The sequence below is a fragment of the Corvus brachyrhynchos genome, unplaced genomic scaffold (assembly GCF_000691975.1).
Source record: "Corvus brachyrhynchos isolate BGI_N302 unplaced genomic scaffold, ASM69197v1 scaffold17, whole genome shotgun sequence".
NCBI lineage: Eukaryota > Metazoa > Chordata > Aves > Passeriformes > Corvidae > Corvus > Corvus brachyrhynchos.
This window is the reverse complement of record NW_008240046.1, coordinates 6984822-7004311: the sequence shown is the minus strand read 5'-3', so window position 1 is coordinate 7004311 and position 19490 is coordinate 6984822. Positions and strand designations below refer to the sequence as shown.

General features: G+C 39.6%; 1 protein-coding gene across 1 annotated transcript in view; it reads left to right on the top strand.

Annotated features, from left to right (window-relative positions):
* The window catches only part of SCFD2 (sec1 family domain containing 2), a gene marked incomplete at its 5' end in the record, with an annotated part of 194953 nt that overhangs the window by 71973 nt on the left and 103490 nt on the right, over positions 1-19490 (top strand). Inside the window, one exon of the mRNA XM_008641529.2 lies at positions 13381-13630. Coding sequence (XP_008639751.2) covers positions 13381-13630 — 250 coding nt within the window. The remainder of the gene's footprint in view (positions 1-13380; positions 13631-19490) is intronic.

The window sequence follows — 19490 nt, the reverse complement described above, 5'->3', positions numbered from 1 at the left end:
CTCCGTCCGTGCCTCGCCTTTCCCGGCGCTCCAGCGTGTGCCGCCCCGGCGGAGAGGCCTGCGCGCTCCTCCTTGCTCTTCTGCGTAAAGCGAGCTAGAAATCCACCTTCACAAATTCAAACGCAGAGAAACAGTTCTTGTGGCAAAGTTTAATTATTTGTATTTCTTTTAACCTGGCTACGTCTCGGCCATGTTTTATTAAGATTGTGTTCGTGGCATTTCTCTTGCATGTTTTCTGATGTGGAAAAACAAATCAAAACCCACTTATCTCATGAATCATTGTTAAAGTCAGCAGTAGTCCTCTGTGTAAAATCTGCCAGTAAAAGCCGGGAGGATGGGGATTAAACCTGGAGCACATTAAATTAGTTCCAGTCTATCCCAAGCAGGCTCTGCATTGCTTGCTTAGGCAGGCAAAACGGAAACAGGCAGTTTATAACAAGGGTGGTTTAAAAACCGTGGGGTTCATTTGAAAAAGATTTATATCCCTCACTTACATAAACATTACAAACGTGGGCTGCAAGCAGGAGGCAAATCTTTATCGAAATCTCTTTAAGAGCTTTTTCATTGTGAATAAAATGGGCAGCGTGTACTCTTATTTGAAGATTCGTCAATATCTGTACACTGATCTTTTTTCAATGCCCTTACTAATTAAAATACAGCTCAGGGTACAACAGTGAGACCACCAACCAGTAGTTTGCTGGGGTCTGACAAAAGTGGCGATGACTGAGGTGGCAGAGGGAAATTATTTGTAGGCAGGAGAAGAGATTGTCCTGAGACTAGTTTAGGTTTTTTTAGTAGTTATAAAAAAAAAGAAAAAAAAGGTGAAATTTTCAAGAGAAACAACTGTGACTAGATTTATCTCCACCCACCCCCTTCCCTGGTGGATGTTGCTGTTCTTAAACAGTAGCACAGAAATTTTGTGGGGTATGTGATCTTTGCTGGGGCCTGCAGTACTGTCTGCTGGGAAGATCAAAATGTTTGCTCCAGGAAAACTAGAAGTAGTGTGGGATGTGAGGGTCCCAGGTGACGACTGGAGTGCTACTCGCATTGTAACATTTATGGGTATTTTAATTGTGATGATGTTGTTTTGAAAGTCTCTTTTTAGAAGGATTAAACATGCATTAGTGCAATGAAAAAATTTATTTTTAATAATAAGAAAATTTTATTTCTAGCTGTTGCAATGCCATTTTAATGTATTTAGAGTACGTTATAAGAGTTGTTCAGATCCTGGATTTAACAGAAAGTGCTTTTCATAGTTCATTTTGATGTTAATAAACAGTGTCTAAAAGAGCTTTGTAATCCTAGTCTGCCTTCCAAAATACGATCCAAGACTCAGATAAATGATTTAAAGTATTTTGTGCATTATAATATATAACTAAGGTCATCTGGATTCTCTCAGCAAACTAAGGTGTCTCACACCTCCTTTTTTTTGCTGCGATGGTGTCTCCATATGGAATATCACTTATGACCCAAATGTCTGATTGTCATGTCCTGGGAGCATACTGACAGATGGCTTGTTAGAAAAGTGGAAGCTTTTGGTGCTGTGGAGTGAGTTAAGAATTTTCTAGTCGTTCTTTAAGAAGAAATTTGGATTTTTTTGCTATTATAGTGGTATGAGTATGCTACAGTGGTAAAGGTTGGAAGCACTCCCTTCCTGAGGTGTGGGGAGCCAGATAAGAAGGAAAGGAATTATATCAAAATGCTGTCTTTTCTCTCTTGTAAGAGCTGTGCAAGAGAGACTGTGAGATACATAGACATACCTACACTGGCTTTTGAAAGAAGCAGCCAGTTGATAATGAGCTCTGTCGTGTGACAGCTTGATGGCCATTGATGCTCATACTAAATAGGTTACAGCAGGCTCCAGTGTGCCTCTGTTGTATTGGTGTCAGTGTACCATGACTCACAGTGCAGGTGGGGGCTGTAAAGGGAATTCTTAGCTACACTGAATGTTATTTCTTATACCCAGGACTCAGCATCAGGCTATCAGAGCACTCACATTAACATTTGGTAGCATGGGAAGCTACCACTGCTTACAGGTGTATAAAAGCAAGAAGCTCACTTTTGGACTTGGAGCTGAGCATTGATCTCCAGAGGATCAGTCTAGTGCTGACCATGACTTCTTTCTCTGCTACCAAAAAGCACAATGGGTAACTAACTGAAAAATATCTTGGAACCTCACCTTCTAGCATATACAGCTGAATTTGTGGGGTTTTTCTTTGTTTGTTGGATAGGTTTGGGGTTTTTTTTTACATTGCACATAATAACCACCTTTTTTTGCCTGTTAATGGAATCTGAATTGTGTTGTATTTCAGGGCGTTTTGATAGTCTTCTAAAATAATTTTTTAAAAAGTAGTTAACATAGAAGTAACTTAAGACAGGTCTGGTCTTATCTTTAAAGCTGGGGGTTTTTTTTCCTCCTCAAAATGAGGTGGAATATACATTTGCCCAGATCTTCAGAGTGAAACTTGGAACATAAGAAATGCTTTCTGCATGAAGCAACTAGGAAATATATATGAAAGTAACTGAAAACTTCTGAAGTCCTTAAATGTTTGGAATGACATGCATGATTTAAGTGTTTTTAGATATTGGGACCAGATGTCCTATGCTCCAGTCATCTCCCTATGCACAAATGGGATATCATGAGGGATAGCTATGCTGACTCAGGCGTTTGGCTGAGTGGGAGGGAAGTCCCAGGGGGACAAAAAGTGGGATTGTTTTTCTAGTAGTTCATGCTGGACGAACGGATGGGGAGGAGGTGTGGCAGGAGCAATCCGTGGCAGCCAGGATGCCCTCACATGGCCCTTGCAGCTGGCAGTGGGAAAGCAGTCTGACGTCTTTTCCACCCAGAGAGAGGAGCCAACAGCAAAACCACTGCTAGTGCCACCCAGCTGGCCTGGCTCCATGCAGGGATGATGGGAACACTGAAAGGAACCAAAAGAGGAGAGGACTTGCCACATGCCAACCAAAGGAAGGACACATGGGTCAAGAGGCAAAGAACATCATGACTGGCAAGCAAGTGTTGCTGTGTTCTCTAATAACAAGCATCCTAAAAATTCATATATCCACTCACAGGTGTGCCCAGCCCTGGCTGTGCAGCCTGCTCACCACTGCAGATGAATACCAGCACAGAAGATTCCTGCTCAGTTAGGGAACTGAAGAAACAGTTTGTAGGCACTTGAATTAAATTGTGCTTGAAGAGAGAACTATTAGCTTCTAGAGCAGGAAAGCATTTCCAAGATGGGATGAGAAGATTAAGAAAAGTGGGATTTCAGTAGTGTTTCACCATAATTATCATTTTGCCTATGCCTGTATTTCACTTGATGTTTAATATTAGATAAATGCTGAGTAGTCGTCGTTGCTGCAGTTCAAACATTTATAGGGAAAAAAGTGTCCTTTTCTTTGAAGTATCACTGTTCTGCCATCTGCTGCTCTCTGAAAGATGGTAACCTGATTAGGTTTTCATGGTAATAGAAAACTGGACAGGAAAATTAAGGTTTTAACCTGATACATTTCATAGAATGGAATGAGGTATGGTTGTATAATTAACCTTTTTTTATTCTCCCCAACCTGAAGAGGGGGAAAAAAATGTTCTTCCTCGTGCAAATCATGCCACTGTGAGCATCCTCCAGTGAAGATGTCCTGTGAATGAAAGATTCCTTCCACACACAAAAATGAACCAGGCATTCCTAAGTTATAAACTTACTTATACATGTGACATCTGCCTTTAATCACCATGAAAGCCTGAATCCTGCTTGAAGCATAGTGAGCCTTGTACAAGGGCTAGAAATGTCAGTACTCTATTGTGATAACATTTACTGTACTGATTAACAGTTGTGGTGCTTTGCAGTGGACTGATAATCTGCCTTCACATGTCTTTGTGTTGCCGTTGTGTCTCCTTCCTGTGCTTCCAGCTGGGGCTATGGACACAGCAGTGGGATCTCCTCTGCAAACCTCCCATGTCCATATATTTTTATGTATTATGTCCTTGTCTATCTGCATACCAAGGTGTAAAATATTTCAAACACAATGCAAAACACTTTCAAATTAGCTACTGTTTAAATTCCTATAACAACATGATCTGGCATCTAGTCTCAAACTCACTGTCTCATGTAAGTTGATGTTTTAAATGTCTTTCAAGTTTCTTGGCACATAGGAGTTTCAGTTACTAGTGCTTTGGTAAATTCCAACAGTTTTTGGTAGGTATGTTTGTCTTAGTGGTAGATTTTCACCAAGTTTCTTGGCCACTTTTTGAAAAAATAAAGGAGCAAAATAGAAGGGATAGGGAGAGAGAATGCTGCTTTGCTCAGATCTGTATCCATTTCCACTGAAATAGCCAACAGAAAGTTGAATCTCAGGGATTCAAAAATGGAGTGTGTTTTGGTCAAGATAGTACCCTTATTCTGTGTGTTTTGTGTAATAGTATGATCTCTAAGAATCACTAAAAGATATCAGGTATATGTTTGGCCCAACCTTAGCTGAAATCTTGATTTGTGTGATGCTTTAGTGCAAACTGGCTTTGTGGCTTGTGGCAGTGTATGTTCGATATCCGGGTTGTCTGTTAATATCAAACTTGTAGGGGCAGAAGTTGACTGGATTTATTTTAAAAAGTCTGATGGTAAGATAACACATTTAAACACAAAAAGCCAATGGCAATTAGAAAACAAATGTCTTTCAAATGGACTCAAACAGTCATTGCGGGCTCCAAACTCCTTTTGGTTTTCGCTTGATAGGGCTGGTTTGCCATTTTACCCTTGCCCCCAGCTCTCATTTTTCATTTCTGGTACCAGTGTCCACCATGATCTGACCCATCACCACAAGTCTGGAGGTTTTCCTGCAGCCCTGAGGAGTTTCTGGAACATCTGATGTTAGATTGGCATAGGAGTGAAGCACGATGCATAAAATGAAGGTTTGAGAGAAAAGAGATGATAGAAAAGGCAAGAATGTGGAGGAAAAGCACAAGATGGGCTTGTTTTGACTGTCAGTCTCCTTTTATGACTCACTGCTTACAGCCTTCACAGCATGTATTGCCTTCATCCTTTCTGCTATTTCTGAAGTATTTTTCCATCACAGTTCATAGTTTCTTTCACTGCAATCAAGAACTGTGCTAAACAGCTCATAGTTTTATTCACCAGATGCACTTAACACAATGTTCTACTGCGTGAAACCACTGAGTCCTTGCTTTCTGCTTGTTTTCTGCCCTTTCACCCTCAAAAGTCTTTGTGAAATGTGCACACCACAGAGTATCTCCACCAACTTGAGAACTGGAAAAATCATAATTTCAACTTCCCTTGTTCCTCATGTGCCTTTCTTGACTAGATTCAAGAGCTGTCTGATGCTCTGAAATTTTTGTGTGTCCGAAGAGACATATGTAAACTGTTATTCTTCCTTTTGATAAGGAACTGTCTCTCACTCTGAAGAAATTTAGCCTTTCAATTGTTTTATAACTCCTTTCAATTTTATCTTTAGTTTTTCACATCCTCTTAGAAATGTGGACTCTAGGACTGGGCACAATATATAGGAATTAATCCTGACAGTGCCACATAGTGTAATAAACCTGCTGTCCTACTTCTGTCCCATGGATACTGTATTTCATAGTTACATTGGTCCTTTTGCCATGGCCTTGAGGTATGTTTATTATGGATTGGATCAAAAAGGCAGCTGAGCTAGTTTGCTTTCTCTAACAAAAAAAAAGTTCACTTCTACTCAAGAGCAGCTGCCTACAGAAGATTAAGAGAAGAGGACAAGGTTATATGATACTCTCACTGTTCCAATCATTATGAGTTCTGTAACAGTTGTGGTTTCTGTGTATTTACTAATATTTGATGGAATTTTTTCCCCTGTGAGTTTTCCCATCTCCTTTGTGAGCCCAAGTAAGAATTTAGCAGCCCAATAGCATTTGGCAAGATGTTCCACGTCTGAGCAAATTGCACAAGGAACTACCTACATTTAATTTGCTCTTTGAACTGGCTTTTACCAGCTTCATTTATTGCCTCTTAGTTGTTGTGTTGAGACAGAGTGAGCAATTTTTCCCTACCTGCCTTCTCTAGTCCACTCATGACTTTTTAGACCTTTTCTCTCTACTGGGTCATCTATTTTTCTAACCTGAAGGATTATACCTAGTGATCTAAGCAGGCATTCAATCCTTTTCTTTGTCCTGAGCATCTCTCGAATCTTTTTCAGCAGTCATCTCCTGGGACTGAATCTCCTTCTTCTGCAGACATGATCTGCACTATTGAATGACCAAATTGGTTATACTATATTTTTGTGATTTATACCCTTTTTATTTGTTTTCTGTCCCTCTAGTTTTTTATCCCTTGCTTTATAGTGTTTGAATACTTTCCCATTGTTTTCCTCAAAGTTGATAGGAGTTTTAGCCTGATAGGATATTATGTTATCCCTGTGCCCTTTTCTCCATTTTGAACCCCTACCATCTTCTGGCAATTTTCTCTAAGACTTGCAGAAACAAACAGTGTCAGAAACCACACACAAAAAATCCTGATGTGCATAGCACCAAGATCTTTTTCTGATACAGGTTTTATCTGGACTGTGCCTGTATTCCTTTTTCATTCTTCTGACACTGTTTTTGCTGTGCTGATTCGTGTTCTTACCAAGCTTGTCTGTAGAAGCTATCACAGCTAAAAGCTTTGACTGAGTAGGTTGGAAGTATTCCCTTTTTAACCTGCTGATGAGTCTCTTATGTCAGACATGAGGTGATTTAAGTAAAATTCTCCTTATCCTTGCAGAGCTTTGTCTAATAAAATCTAGACTTATTAAATATCCTTTTTTCAGTACACTGTTGCTCCTGAGCCCCCATGAACCCATTAAAATATCTTTACACAGCTGTACATGTAGATGATCTCCAAAGAGAGAGGGAAAAACCGGACCATATGATGTAATGATATATTGCCCAACAGCATAATTCACTGTGATGAGGTGATTTTGGTGCTGTGGAAGATGAGATATCAGTGGGCATTTGAATTCTCTCAAAATGTACGTATAAGTCTTGCAGTACTGACATAGTGACAGAATCTGCTTGTTGTAGCAGAAGAAACAAAAATAACTGAAGAAGTTGTAAGCTGATTAAAACCAGGAAATTGTTGTCAAGCAACTGTGGTGCTCAGTAAAGACAGGAGAAACGTGTTAAGAAGAAATCTTAATTATGGTGTCCAAAATACAGTTTATTTTATGTCCTAAGCATATTAGGTTAAAGAAAAATACTGGAATATACTACTTTGGCTATGGGATGTAGATGGAATCCAATTGCTTAGGTCATGATCATAGGCTAGGGAGTTACTGGCAGAAAGAACTGTCCTGGGTTTTGCTTTTGTTTTGGTTTTAGAAATGATAGGGCTTGAAGAGCTTGTTTTAAATACTTGTGTTGTTATCACATATTAGCTGTTAAGTGTCAGTGTTGTGTTTTTGGAATTATGCAAGACACATTAAAAAAATTATCTCTGACCAGAAGAGCTGACAAATGCTGTGCTTTTAAAAAGTTTTATGTTGTCAGTAAATTCTTCTTGCCTTTGACTTGTCACTGTGTTTGGTAGTAACTGCTAACATCCTGGACAGACATTCATCAGGTGTATCAAAGGAGTTTTGGTGTCTGTTGTGTTGACTGATAGACGGTAATTAAGCATCTGACCATATGACAGTGTACTGAAGAAGTCATCCAGTGAGCAGGTGATTATTTATATAATTTTCTTTTATCTGTTGGCAACCTTAAATTCTAGTTCATCTAGGCTTCAAGCCAGCACTGTTGCATAAGGAGGCAGTCCAATCTTTGTCCTTCACAACTAGTGTGTTTCTCTGGCCAAGCTGTAAACCCAAGCAGACAACCAGTATGGTTAAAATGATTTGTTTTAATGCACAGTCACAGAAACACTCCAGCAGGTGCAGAAGTAAGAGGCTGCTGTGGTCAGTGGAAGGTGAGAATGAAGTCTCATTGTGAGAGCATGGACGTAGGATGAATGTGAATCTATCTTTGACAGCATGAGCCAGGTTAAATACAGCTTCTGGAAAGCTTACTCTTTTTCATTTATTTGTTTACAGTAAAATTTTAAGATACTGTCTCTCTACAAGGAGAGCCTGAAAATTGTCTCTACAGTTTTGAGAACATAGCTCCTTGGGCAGTGTTCAGAGTGGGTGATAAATGCGGAAAAGAGGACAGGAGATCGATTGGGCTCTGTAGGGATATTTCATTAAAGACAGAAGAATCATTAAAGTAATGACAGGGGAGACAGGTCCTAGATTCTTTTACTGTTTCCTGTGTCTCTCACTAGCAGTTTAGTTCTCCACTGTTTTCTTTATATGCGTATTCTAGGTGGGTTTCTGTAACGTTTATCAAGTGAATAGACAGTGCCGTTAAAGAGAGGAAGATGCAGTCTCTTGGTATTGGCAGGGGCAAGTCATAAAGCTGTTTTGGTCCCCAGCAAAAGGCAATTGATGTCTCTCCTGATCTTTATGGCTTACTCTTTTTTTTTTTACTGGAAGCAGCCATTTACTGCCAGCATCTTACACCTCCACTCTCAATCTGCTGTGAGTTGACTCAATGGTTTGTCTGCTTTCCCCTAAGGCCAAAGTTTGCTCATTCTCACTGTGAGGAGAGGCTTTGTCAGCCCCTCCCCAGCTGGAAACATAAGTTTGAGACTAAAACTTTACTTCCTGCAAAAGGAACTATATAGACAGTGGACTTTCGTTATCTAAAATTTCCTGTCTTCATAAATGGATGCTCTATATTTTGACATACACAGATTGAAGTGTTTCCTAATGGTGAGGGTGGGATACTTTGAAGAAGATTTTTTTTTTATTGTGTTCTGGGTTGCTTTTTCTTGAATATTTTTACATATTCTGCAAATATGTAAAGAGAAGACAAAGCAGAGGTACATTTTTATCAAAACCTGCCTAAGTCAATAATTATAAGGATTTCTAGAGCTTCATATGGCAAATCATAATTTGAATGGTAAGATCATACTTAACTGATTTATTGTGTCAGATCACTAGTCACCCGTAGGCCATTTAATAAATACTAAATACATGAAATAATTGTTTTGCAGGGAGTACAGACATCTTCCCACCCATATGGAAATTTTGTGCAATCAACCCCAAATCTCAGATGGCCAAACAGTGTAAAACAGCGAGTAGCAGAACTGCAGCATATGATTTATGGGCAGCTGAGCACTGCAGGCAGCAAGGACTCCTCCTTAGCTTGGCAGCGCCTGTTGTTTTCACTAAAATGACTATTGCTGCAGAGATCTATCACCATCAAAGGATCTGAGCCAGTTTCACATAACCACGAGGTCCTCCTTTGGTGCCATTGTCTCTTTTAGCAGCTAGAATGTTCTTGCCTCTGTCTGGACAGTGGGGAAGTTAATGTGCAGTGTAGCAAAATCACAAACCACAAACAGTCAAACCCAGGTAAACCATGAAAAATCAAATAGGGTAACATTGGAAAGCTGCTTATTCCACATCTCTTTTCCCACCTAAGTTGTCAATAGAAGGAGCTGTTAATAAATAGGCCAGTCCAGGAGCATGGGGCAGGAAATTATCCAAGGACTTGTGAGTTCCCACTGTTTCTTCTGCTGGTTTTACCTGCAGCTGTGTTTTGGGGTTGTTTTTTTAGTTTTGGTTTTCCCCAATAAAATTCTTCACTTGTATAAAGCTCTGTGATTCCCATTCCAAAAATTTCTGTTTAACTCATGTAACCTCTGAAGGAATTAAACATGTTTTGCTTCCTAAATGGAAAGCCACTAGAATATTTACATAGTGAAGTAGTCTCTAAGGATTTATCTCCTTCTTCCTCCTGGATTTTAAAAGAAAATAAATTCCACTTGGTTGAAGTTGATTTTTGCTTTAATATTTTTAATGATGGGTTTCGGACACTGGGCTGGAAGCACAGGGATTAGAGTACTCAGTTCTCTTCTAAGTTTTGTCAGGGACACGTGTTAATTCAAGTAAACTCTGACCCTCCTCTTCCTCCCAAACTCACTCTGTTTTCTATTTTGTAAAATAAGTCTAATGATGCATATGGCTTTAGATTCTTACAGGGTTTTTTAATACTGAAAATAATACCTCTCACAAAATTGCAAAACATTTTTTTCTTGGGTTATTACACTTCCTCCTAATTCCTGTAGATCCTATAAATAAGATTTTAAATAAGATTTTGAAGCACAGTGTCATATTCAGTGTTTAAAGCCCCCCAAAAAATATGTTTGTACTTTCTTCACTATTCTCCCATCTGCCAGAATTCAGCTCTTTTGCAAAAATCAGCAAAGTGACATCAGTTTATTTACCCTTAGGGACATCAAACTATTACATGGTTTAAGTTCTAAAAATAAATTACTAAGGAGGCTGGAGAAAAGAGAAGGAAAACAACAAAAATCTGTCACAAACTCTCCCTGAATTCTAGAGAATATATGATTAGAGTATTAAAATGTCCAAACAATGCAACAGAGCAGAAAGTGTTAGAGCTTGGGCCTTTTAGCTGGCTCTGCATTAAGCAGCATTGATGTTTTTATACAGCCTTTGGAAGGCTCTGAACTGACCTGTTTTTATTGTTTTTATTGGCTCCCTTGATGATAGACAAATGGGGCTAACTTGAGGCCAACATAACCAGCAGGAAATTTGGGTCATGGGTAGTTACATTTTTAAAACTTGTGTTCTAGGGCTGTTCAATCAGGGTAATTGATTGATTGTTGGGCAGTGCAGGGAGCCCCTAAATCATCAGAGGTGGCCAGATAATGACAGTCTGCCAGTGGATTTTGTTTGAGGCAAATTTCCCAGCTCCCTGTGGAGTGATGCTCTCTAGTGAGGTTGCAAGTCCCTTTCTTTTCATGCACGGTCCAGTCCAACTGGCCTGTTTGGACAAAATAGCCTCTGAAACTTGGCATTCCATTTGAAGTCCTCTGTGGTGCCATTTCCCAAGAGATAAGGGGAGAAACATTCCAGAGAAGTTCATACCCCAGAAAGACCCTACGTGCATTCTGAAGTTAATGGTTTATTACGGCTCTTTAATTTTTTTTCCTCTTTCATTTTTACTTTGAAGATAAGAGGTGGCAATTCTTACTTGAAGTTGTTGAGTTTTAGCCTGCCCTACAGTAAATCACCTTGAAAGTTTAGACATGATTTTTTTTTATCATGTATGTTTGAAAGTTTGCCAAAGATGCTGTACATGTGTCCTTGCAGGAGCTATCCTCACGCAGGAGCTGTTCACTCTACTGTTGTGCATCCTCAGTGCTCCATGCCTGTGGATAATCTGTGCATGCAAAATACAGCTTTTGAAAATGCTCATCTTCAGTGGTGTAGCAGCATGCTATGGGATGTTTAGAGGTAGAGTGAAGTAGAGTTTGTGTGTTGGGAGTGGAGGAGGGGAATAAATGATGTGCCAGTAGATAGTAGATGATGTTCAGTAATACCTGGCATAGGTCTTGCCTCTCCATAAAATTGAATTCAGATTAATTTAGACTGAAATTTGCCATCTATTCCAGAATAACTCCACATGTAGGTTTATCTTGATTTCTTAGACTTTTAGGACTGATTAGGCTTTTGTTCATTGCAGATGGCTTCCTAATGATAGACGCATACTTCTTAATTCCTTGAAGCTTTGTCTTTTTCCATCTTAGGATGTGAAAGGCCTGTTATTTATTGTACTGGCATCCAGATGAGAATTTGTGTCACTTTCCAAGAAGAGGAGGTAATACTGAACTGAGGCAGGGCTGAGTTGAAATCTGGGAATCAATAGCCTTGTCTTGAGGATGGCCCAGCTACCAGCATATGCCTGACCAGTGCCAAACCCCATAGATTTGCTTCCCAGATGGAGCAGTGCTCAGACTTACTGCGTGTGTGATTTAGCTCTCCCTGCCCAAACACAGAGGGTGCCAACCCCTCCTGGGTTTCAGAATGTTCCTTCTTGGCTCTCACATGCTTTTGACCACTGCAGCTTTTTAATTTACTGCTTCAAGTCTGCAGTTGCACTTACTGTTAGGTTTAGTGAATAGTTAGAAAATTCTTCTCCAAGGTATGTATTCAAATGGAAACATAACATCTGACCACACTGAAGTCCCAGGAAAGATTGGTCCATGGCAAAACTTGTATATCAAGACCAGGGTGGGGTACAATAGTCCACAGAAGTGTAGTTTCTTGTAGCACAGCCTGGAAAAAAGTTTTTTGGTGCTTAAGTAATTCATGCTTTCTTAATGGCTGAGATCTGTGGTGGATCAGTATAGATATAAAAATGATAGTTTATGAGATGCTTGTTAGTGTTTCTGAGATTGACAAAGAACAACTAAAACAAAATACAACCAGACCCCCTGAAGTCTTGTATGGAGTACACCAGGAGATAAAGCTTTCAGTTTCTGTGTTCCTAAAGTTATTGCATGGTTTTGCTATTATATAAACTTGTGTCTCTTCCTAGGATGTTTGATTTGTATTTTATTTACTTGTTGTGAATCAATTTAAAGGGTATATTATTGGCTGTGGTGCCTATTTACCATGACTAGTCTGTGTGAAGTTACTGTAGTAACTACCAAGAATAAATGTGTGCAGACTTCACTCTTTGAATTACAAGAGATTTGATGTATCACTGTACACTATGAACTGAACCACAGGTTTTCACAGGGGGATCTTTTGGGTGATCACAGGACAAGAGGCAGGGTACGAGTGTTGCCGGAGACCTCCTGGATGGATCTGAGCAATGGTTACCACCAGGAGAGAAAGACTGTTCTTTTCTCCCACACTTCCCTCCCCATACAAGAGCAGTGTGTTCTTCCTGTTTGCCTTGCAGTGGCCCCACTTCTCACCTTATCCTTCTGCTGAGTTCCGAGCTAAGCCAAAGCAGAAAATTAGCATGTAGAAGTTTCATCTGCAGGTGTCTGTGAGCAGTGAGGATGGCAGTTTGATGGTACAATTAGTCACTGGGCTTCTCTGAGTGGCAGAGACCTGCACGATGGATCTAAATGCCATCCCTGGTGTTGCATAATGTGGATGTCAGCAAGTCAATGGAAGCTGAGTTTTGAACCCCCTGCTCATGTACAAAATCAGACCCGAAGAGGAAGCCTAAAATTTAGAGCAAGTGTTTGACCTTGTGCTTTGTACCATTTCTATCCATACCAAGGGATGGATGCTCTCATCCTCTCACCATACTGGTACTTGGAGAAGATCTAATCAGTAGGCTTTTCAAGTGCTAAGATGCTGCTATCATGAATCCCTAAGAAAAAAACTGCAGACAACTAATAAATTCGTTGTCTGAGCAGCAAATAAATCACAGCACCATCTACTGACTACTGAGAATGTGAACATTGAATGATGTGCAGGCAGGAGTATGTCTGGTCCTAACTTAAAAGCACTATGGAGGCAATCTGACACAATCTTCTTTCTGTTTTTCAGACTATCGGCAACTCAGAAATGCCCAGTGTTTTGAACCAGTTATTGCCAATGATCAAGTCTTACAACGAAAGGACAAAAGACGATTATACCTGTGAGGACTTCCTTGTCTTGCTGATATACATATATTCTGTGTTTGGAGAAATCAAATGTGGCAAAGAGCTGGATGCAGCTGAAGAAGAGGTGAAGAAGGCCCTCGTCAAGGCAATTTGTGATGAGCCAGAACCACCTCCTTTGTTGCAGAAAATTACAGGTAAGATTCTGCTTGTGTGGTGAGAAATTGGATGTCTGGGAACGTGTGAACTGGGAGAAGTCTATAAAAATGGCTTGACTTGTCTGTGGTGCTGAGAGTACATGAGTAAGCACAAGGATTTCCTGTAGATTTGTTCCATCTCCTGTGTTCATATATGCCAAATGCTGACAGGCTGTCCTTGAAGAGTGCTGAGTCTGATGAAAGCTCTACAAGTTGTTCTTTTTGTTAAAGGTTGGCTAAGTTTGTGTGTTTTCGTAAGGTAATCTTTTCCACAATTTCTTTCATTGATTGGTGCAAAGTTGACCCTGGGAAGTCAAAATTAATCCTGGAAACATGTTCAGTGAACCACAGTTGCTTTGTGAATATGAGGAGCTGGCTTGTCTGGCATAAAAGAAGAAATGTGTCTAAAACCAACATTGAACTTCTTGCTGAAACAACATGAACATTAGCCCTTAAAAATAGCATGCTAAGCCTTTTTTTAGATAAGCACTCATAGAATAGGAAAGCCCTTACCTCTTGTTGCTGGTATCACGTTTTAGAGAAAAGTAATTGTTAAAAACTTAATTTTAAATGAATGAACTGTGGCTCAGGAATGGCTTAGCATGGCAGAGGGGATCTCACTTTCTGCTATCAGTTTTCTCAGTATTTGCTAGTATTGAGTAGGTCATTGACCAGGTCATCTTTGAGGTGGGGAGCATATGAACATAAATCAAGATGTTGAGAGCGTACAATTGAAAGCCTTTGCCAAGAATGGGCCTAAGTGGGGAGTCTCAAGGGAAGTGAATAATACTGCTGTTGGTTATTCTGGTACTATTCCCTGTGGACACTTCTAATTCAAAATACAGCTGTGGTCTTAGCAGTCTGCTGTTGCTTTGAGTGTAAAATACTGTAACAGTTAAAAGACTTAGGGTAGGAATGGGCTCCCTCAGTCATATTTGCACTGTGGTGTTATTTTAATACTCCTGGCCACAGTGCCCACAGTGTTCCAGGCTTCTTGTAGGCTTTTGCTTTCCTGTTTTTCAATATGTACTGCACATCTTGTCCACTAAATGGTGCTTCTCTGACAACTTTGGTGGTGTCTTCTAGATGGGATGTAGTAATTACTAAATCTCTGTTTTCATATTTTTCCCTTTCTCCTATAATCAAAGCTGTTTTAAATCACAATTTTATCAGTTTCTCCTCATTGTGTTTAATGTAAGTATGTGAAGATTTTAAGTCTCTAAAACTTCAGTCAAGTACCAAAGAGAAGCTGAGGAGAGACCCAGTACAGGTAATTTTAGACCAAGCCCATCATTATCATGTGATTAAATTAATTGCTTAACACAAAGCCAGAGTCTTCACATCCTTATATTTCTGTATCTTTGTTTTAGCACAACCATGTCTGTGCAATCTGCACAAGTAGGTGATAGCATTGCATACTTTTTGCATACTCGTTGCTTGCATACTTTTTTGGTTCATCCGCATTTTTTGGTCTTATTTATTTGGTCATATTTATTTTGAGTTATTCATGGGAGAGGGCGAAGGAAAATTAACATCTATTGTCATGACCAGAAATAAGTTTCGTTTTGGCAGCAAATTATAAACTGAAATTTCTAGGAATACTCCATAGGTGGTTTTCAAGCCTTTATTTATCCAACCATTTGCTTTGTCAGTGCTAGTGGAATTTGCTGAATTCACAATTTGCTGTATTTACAGTTGAATTGGGAAGACCTGAAACTTGACCAGCCTTAGACCTACTCCTTCTCGACCTCTGTTTTGCCAGGCCTGTGTTCTACAGCCTGCAGCCCTCTGAACCTTAGGTAGCTTGCTTGCTACTTTAAAGGCAAAGCAAGTCAGATCTGTAGGACCTTCCACAATCCTTCGAAGGCACAGCAGGACTCTCTTTGTAGCAGGGCTGAAAGTCAGGGAATAGAGAGCAGTGCCTGTTTCTCCTTTTCGTACAGTCGCAGATACAATGCCAAGACGTATTCTGCTACCAGCAGAACATCTATGAACTACAGACTGACTATTCCTTTTAGCAGATGCAAGTTGGCATATTTTCACAAAGTCAGCACAGCTCTGCAAGTTAGCAACAGCCACAAGTCTGGACAGATCATGTTCCAGACCTACAGTGTTCTGCCCTCATTTTACTTTTAAGTCAGAAACAAGAAAACCCTTTTTTTATTCTTAAAGGGCCACAAAAGTTAATTAGTTTAAAATAAATTTCAATAATGCTTAGAATTATTCATTCATGATCAGAATGAAGTAAAATGTTCATGGTCTTTTATTTTCACCTGTCCATCAAGGTAAGTAATAGGAAGACTGTTAAATGGGATGTATCAGGAGAGAAAACAGTGCCAGTTACTGGGTGGGTTTGAGACATCACCTGCTGGCTCATTCCTCACCTCCAGGTTGAAGTTTCAAATCCTGCAATCCATGATTGGACAGCTTGAGTTATAGCAACAGATAGCAAAACTCACTGTTGCCTGTAAAAAAGGGCACACAGAAGTAATAATACATAGGCTGAAAATCCAAGAACTTCAAAGTTGAGAAATGCCAGTAAATAATTTTCCCGTGTAACCATCATTTGACTCCTGTGTGCATTGTAGCAATTTCATGATTGTGTAATGTATTTTCTATGAGCCATGGCTGCATTCACTGTATGGACTGAACACCACAGAGAGCTAGAACAATATAGCTTCAGTTACTCTTTACATGCGGAAGAAGTACTAATAAAGTAAGTGAGACTTACGATATTCAGCAAGTAACTTTCTCTGGCTCTCACTTTGCAGTTGATGAAGTGGACTGGTGCTCTCAGCTTTGTGACCCATTTTGGAACTTGAAACAGAAAGTCATTAAATTACATTTTGAGGTATTAGTGATTACGTGTCTTTGAACAGAGGGGACTTTGTGCTCTGCTTCCCGATACACCTGGTGCCTGATGTTTTTAGCTTGGACCCAACACTGCACTAAGGCTCTGTGGTTGATTAAAATTGAAATTGAAAGCCATATCTTAGCTGTGGCTCTGAACTGCTGCCTCAGCCTTTTGCTTTCTTCTTTTCTGCAAAGCGTGGAAGTTGTGCAGTCTTGACAAGTACACATTTTTCTTGGTTTTATTTGTTGCTCCCATAGAGTCACTTGAGAAATACAATGCAAAACCTTTTAAAAACTTTAGAAGACTTGTCTTTTGGGATCAAATTATCAGTCAAAGCAACAGTCAGGTTTATTTGAATTATCTTTTACTCCGATTATACTTGTTAAATGTAAACTTACTGATGCTTGCCTGAGTCTAGGCCTATAGGAAATCTCCAGTTATGTGACTATGTCACAGACCTAGTGCAAATCTCCCCCCAAAGAGGCAGCCCATAGGTGCACAGGGGATGTTTGTGCTATTTGGTGTTACCTAGTAAAATTGGACTAGTATTTGCAGTAGTGGAAAGAAAGCAATTGTCCTATTGGCCACACTAGGTTTCCCTAAGGCACTCTAGGTTACAGCCCTCTGCAGAATACGTTAAAGATGCAGCACTTGCACAAGCTTATATTGTGTAAGAAGCACAAGCCCTTCCAATTTCCTGGCTGTTGAGTGTTAGGATACTCAACCTTTCTGTCACCTGAACATATGTTTTCCCAAATATTTGTACAATAACATTCTGCATTTATGTTACACCTTGTTTCATTGAAGCACTAAAAAATATCCTGGAACTGCTAAGTAAAATGAAAATGCAGTGCATTAATCACCCATTGAGTTTTAAGAAATATTATACTAATTTTTGCATGCATAATAATATAAAAGTACATTAGCAGTGTCTTGTTTGATGGAACTGTTAAATAATAAGTGTAATGCTAGCCTATCTTAATGCCTTGGGTAATAAAACTAAATGTAACAGTTCCAAGATTTCTCCTGGGTGTAATTTACCTCAAACATATGTTCTTCATCACTGATTCCAGCAGAATGTTACAAATTGGAGGAGAAAAAGAATAGACCAGAGCATAATGGAAAAAGATGCTTTTCCCAGAATGCTAGGTTTGGGAGCTTTAGGGGTGGGGCTTTTTGGCAGCTGTTTGGAAAAAAAGCCCGCTGCAAAATAGCGTATTTATTTTATCACGCTGTCTGTTCATCTAGTTTTCTAAATGTCTGCGTAGAGCTGTGCGCAACTGCAAACGTCTGCAAAAGAAATGCTAATAGAGCCACAAAGCAATAAAAAAATCTATTTTTTCAGCTGTGCCGTTCTCTTTTCATCTGCAAGTCTCTGTGGGAGCTTTGTAGAGCAGATCTGCCTTCCATGGTGTGCTCTGAGGACCCGCAGCCCAGCCCCAGCACAGGCAGCTGGCTGTGCTGCCCATATGCAGTAACTTTCACCTGTCAGGGCTGTATCAGTTGTATCCTCTTGAGCACAGGTGTAACAGGAGCTCTTTGTGCCAGGAACTGCTGGTATTTTTAATCACAAAATGGATTTCTGGACCTTTCTTTTACTTTTTCTAAATTCTGTGTGTTATGTAATACTGTGGGAAAAGCAAACTGAGAAATCTTTAAGTAAAGAGCAAAGTGGAAATGCAGAGTTCTTTTAATGTCTAGAGTCCTGCATAAGGGAAGTACAAGCTGTCTGAAGTCTGTATTGTTCCCTTTTTGATATGTGTATAAATCAAGGGACTGGGAATTCCTCATCTTTTATTTGTCTGGAGATATGTCTGAATCTTTGGTTGTGGGGGCAGAGGTTAGATGCTATTTCTTCCTTCTTCTCATAGATCTGGGTTAAATTTAAAAGAACAGAGTAGAGGCAACAGTGGCAGATTCGTTGCCCATGGCAGAACTAGAGGGTCTCTTCCAACTCAGACCATTCTGTGATCCCATGATTCCAAGATTCTGTGGAGTGTAGGCATTGCCATATTGGGTTAGACATGTCTCCACTGATCCTGCTTGTCCTCAGCACAAGATTTTTGGGGGAGATGTTTCATATTAATGAAGTTACATGCTAATTCCAGTGTGGCCTAAGTATCATTAGTCCTAAAATCAATCCTGGTTTTGCAATAAGCGTTTGCATTCCTAGACAGGGACAGCCAGTTCTCTCAGAGGACAGACATTATTTGGTTGTGGTCTTCACTTCACTGCTGGTTTGAAGCAACAGTTTCCCAAACCTGGCTATATTATGGGTGGGTAGGTATATATGAAATTGGCTGAGGTTATAATGTAGCCCCTTTAGACTGAATATGCCATTTGTTTTGTGTAGGAGAGAGCTTCCCCAGCTTCACAGTAGAGGTATAGCTCAGGTCTCTGACAGTGGTTTTTATTCATACCAAAAAATAAAGCATTGTTCCAAACATAAAATTCAAGAGTAAATTCTGAGTGATTTTAAAGTTTACATGCTTTTATCACATGTGTTTTCTAAAGTTAATAAAGTTTGCAGTAGCTCAGTGGAAGGCTGACCCACCCCCTCTCCTTCATACTAGCTGATTTCCAAGTAATCTGTGAGTTTTGCAGCAGAACTGATGGGAAAAAGTAGTAATGACTTGAGAAAAATGAAACACATTAATGGCAACATGTAGACAAATTAGAGAAGGGTTAATCTGGTGTTTCTATATAGTGTGGGTGTTTATGTTGGGAACTATAACTGGCTATATTGATCCAAAATAAAATTTTAAAAGCTGCAACCAAGTTGTTGCTTGGGATCATTTAGGGAAATACAGAAAAATAAAAATTAAATATTGTCCTTTCTGAGTTTGCAAAGATTACATAATTCAAGAAATTAAAAGTTCTTTGTTTTGAATATTTAGAGAAGTCTTAATGAGCTGTGCTGTCTTCAAGCCTTCTCAAGATCTTCCATTTTGCCCATTCATGCTTCAGTAGCTCTGCATTTGCATCTGCACAAAAAACCAAGCTCCA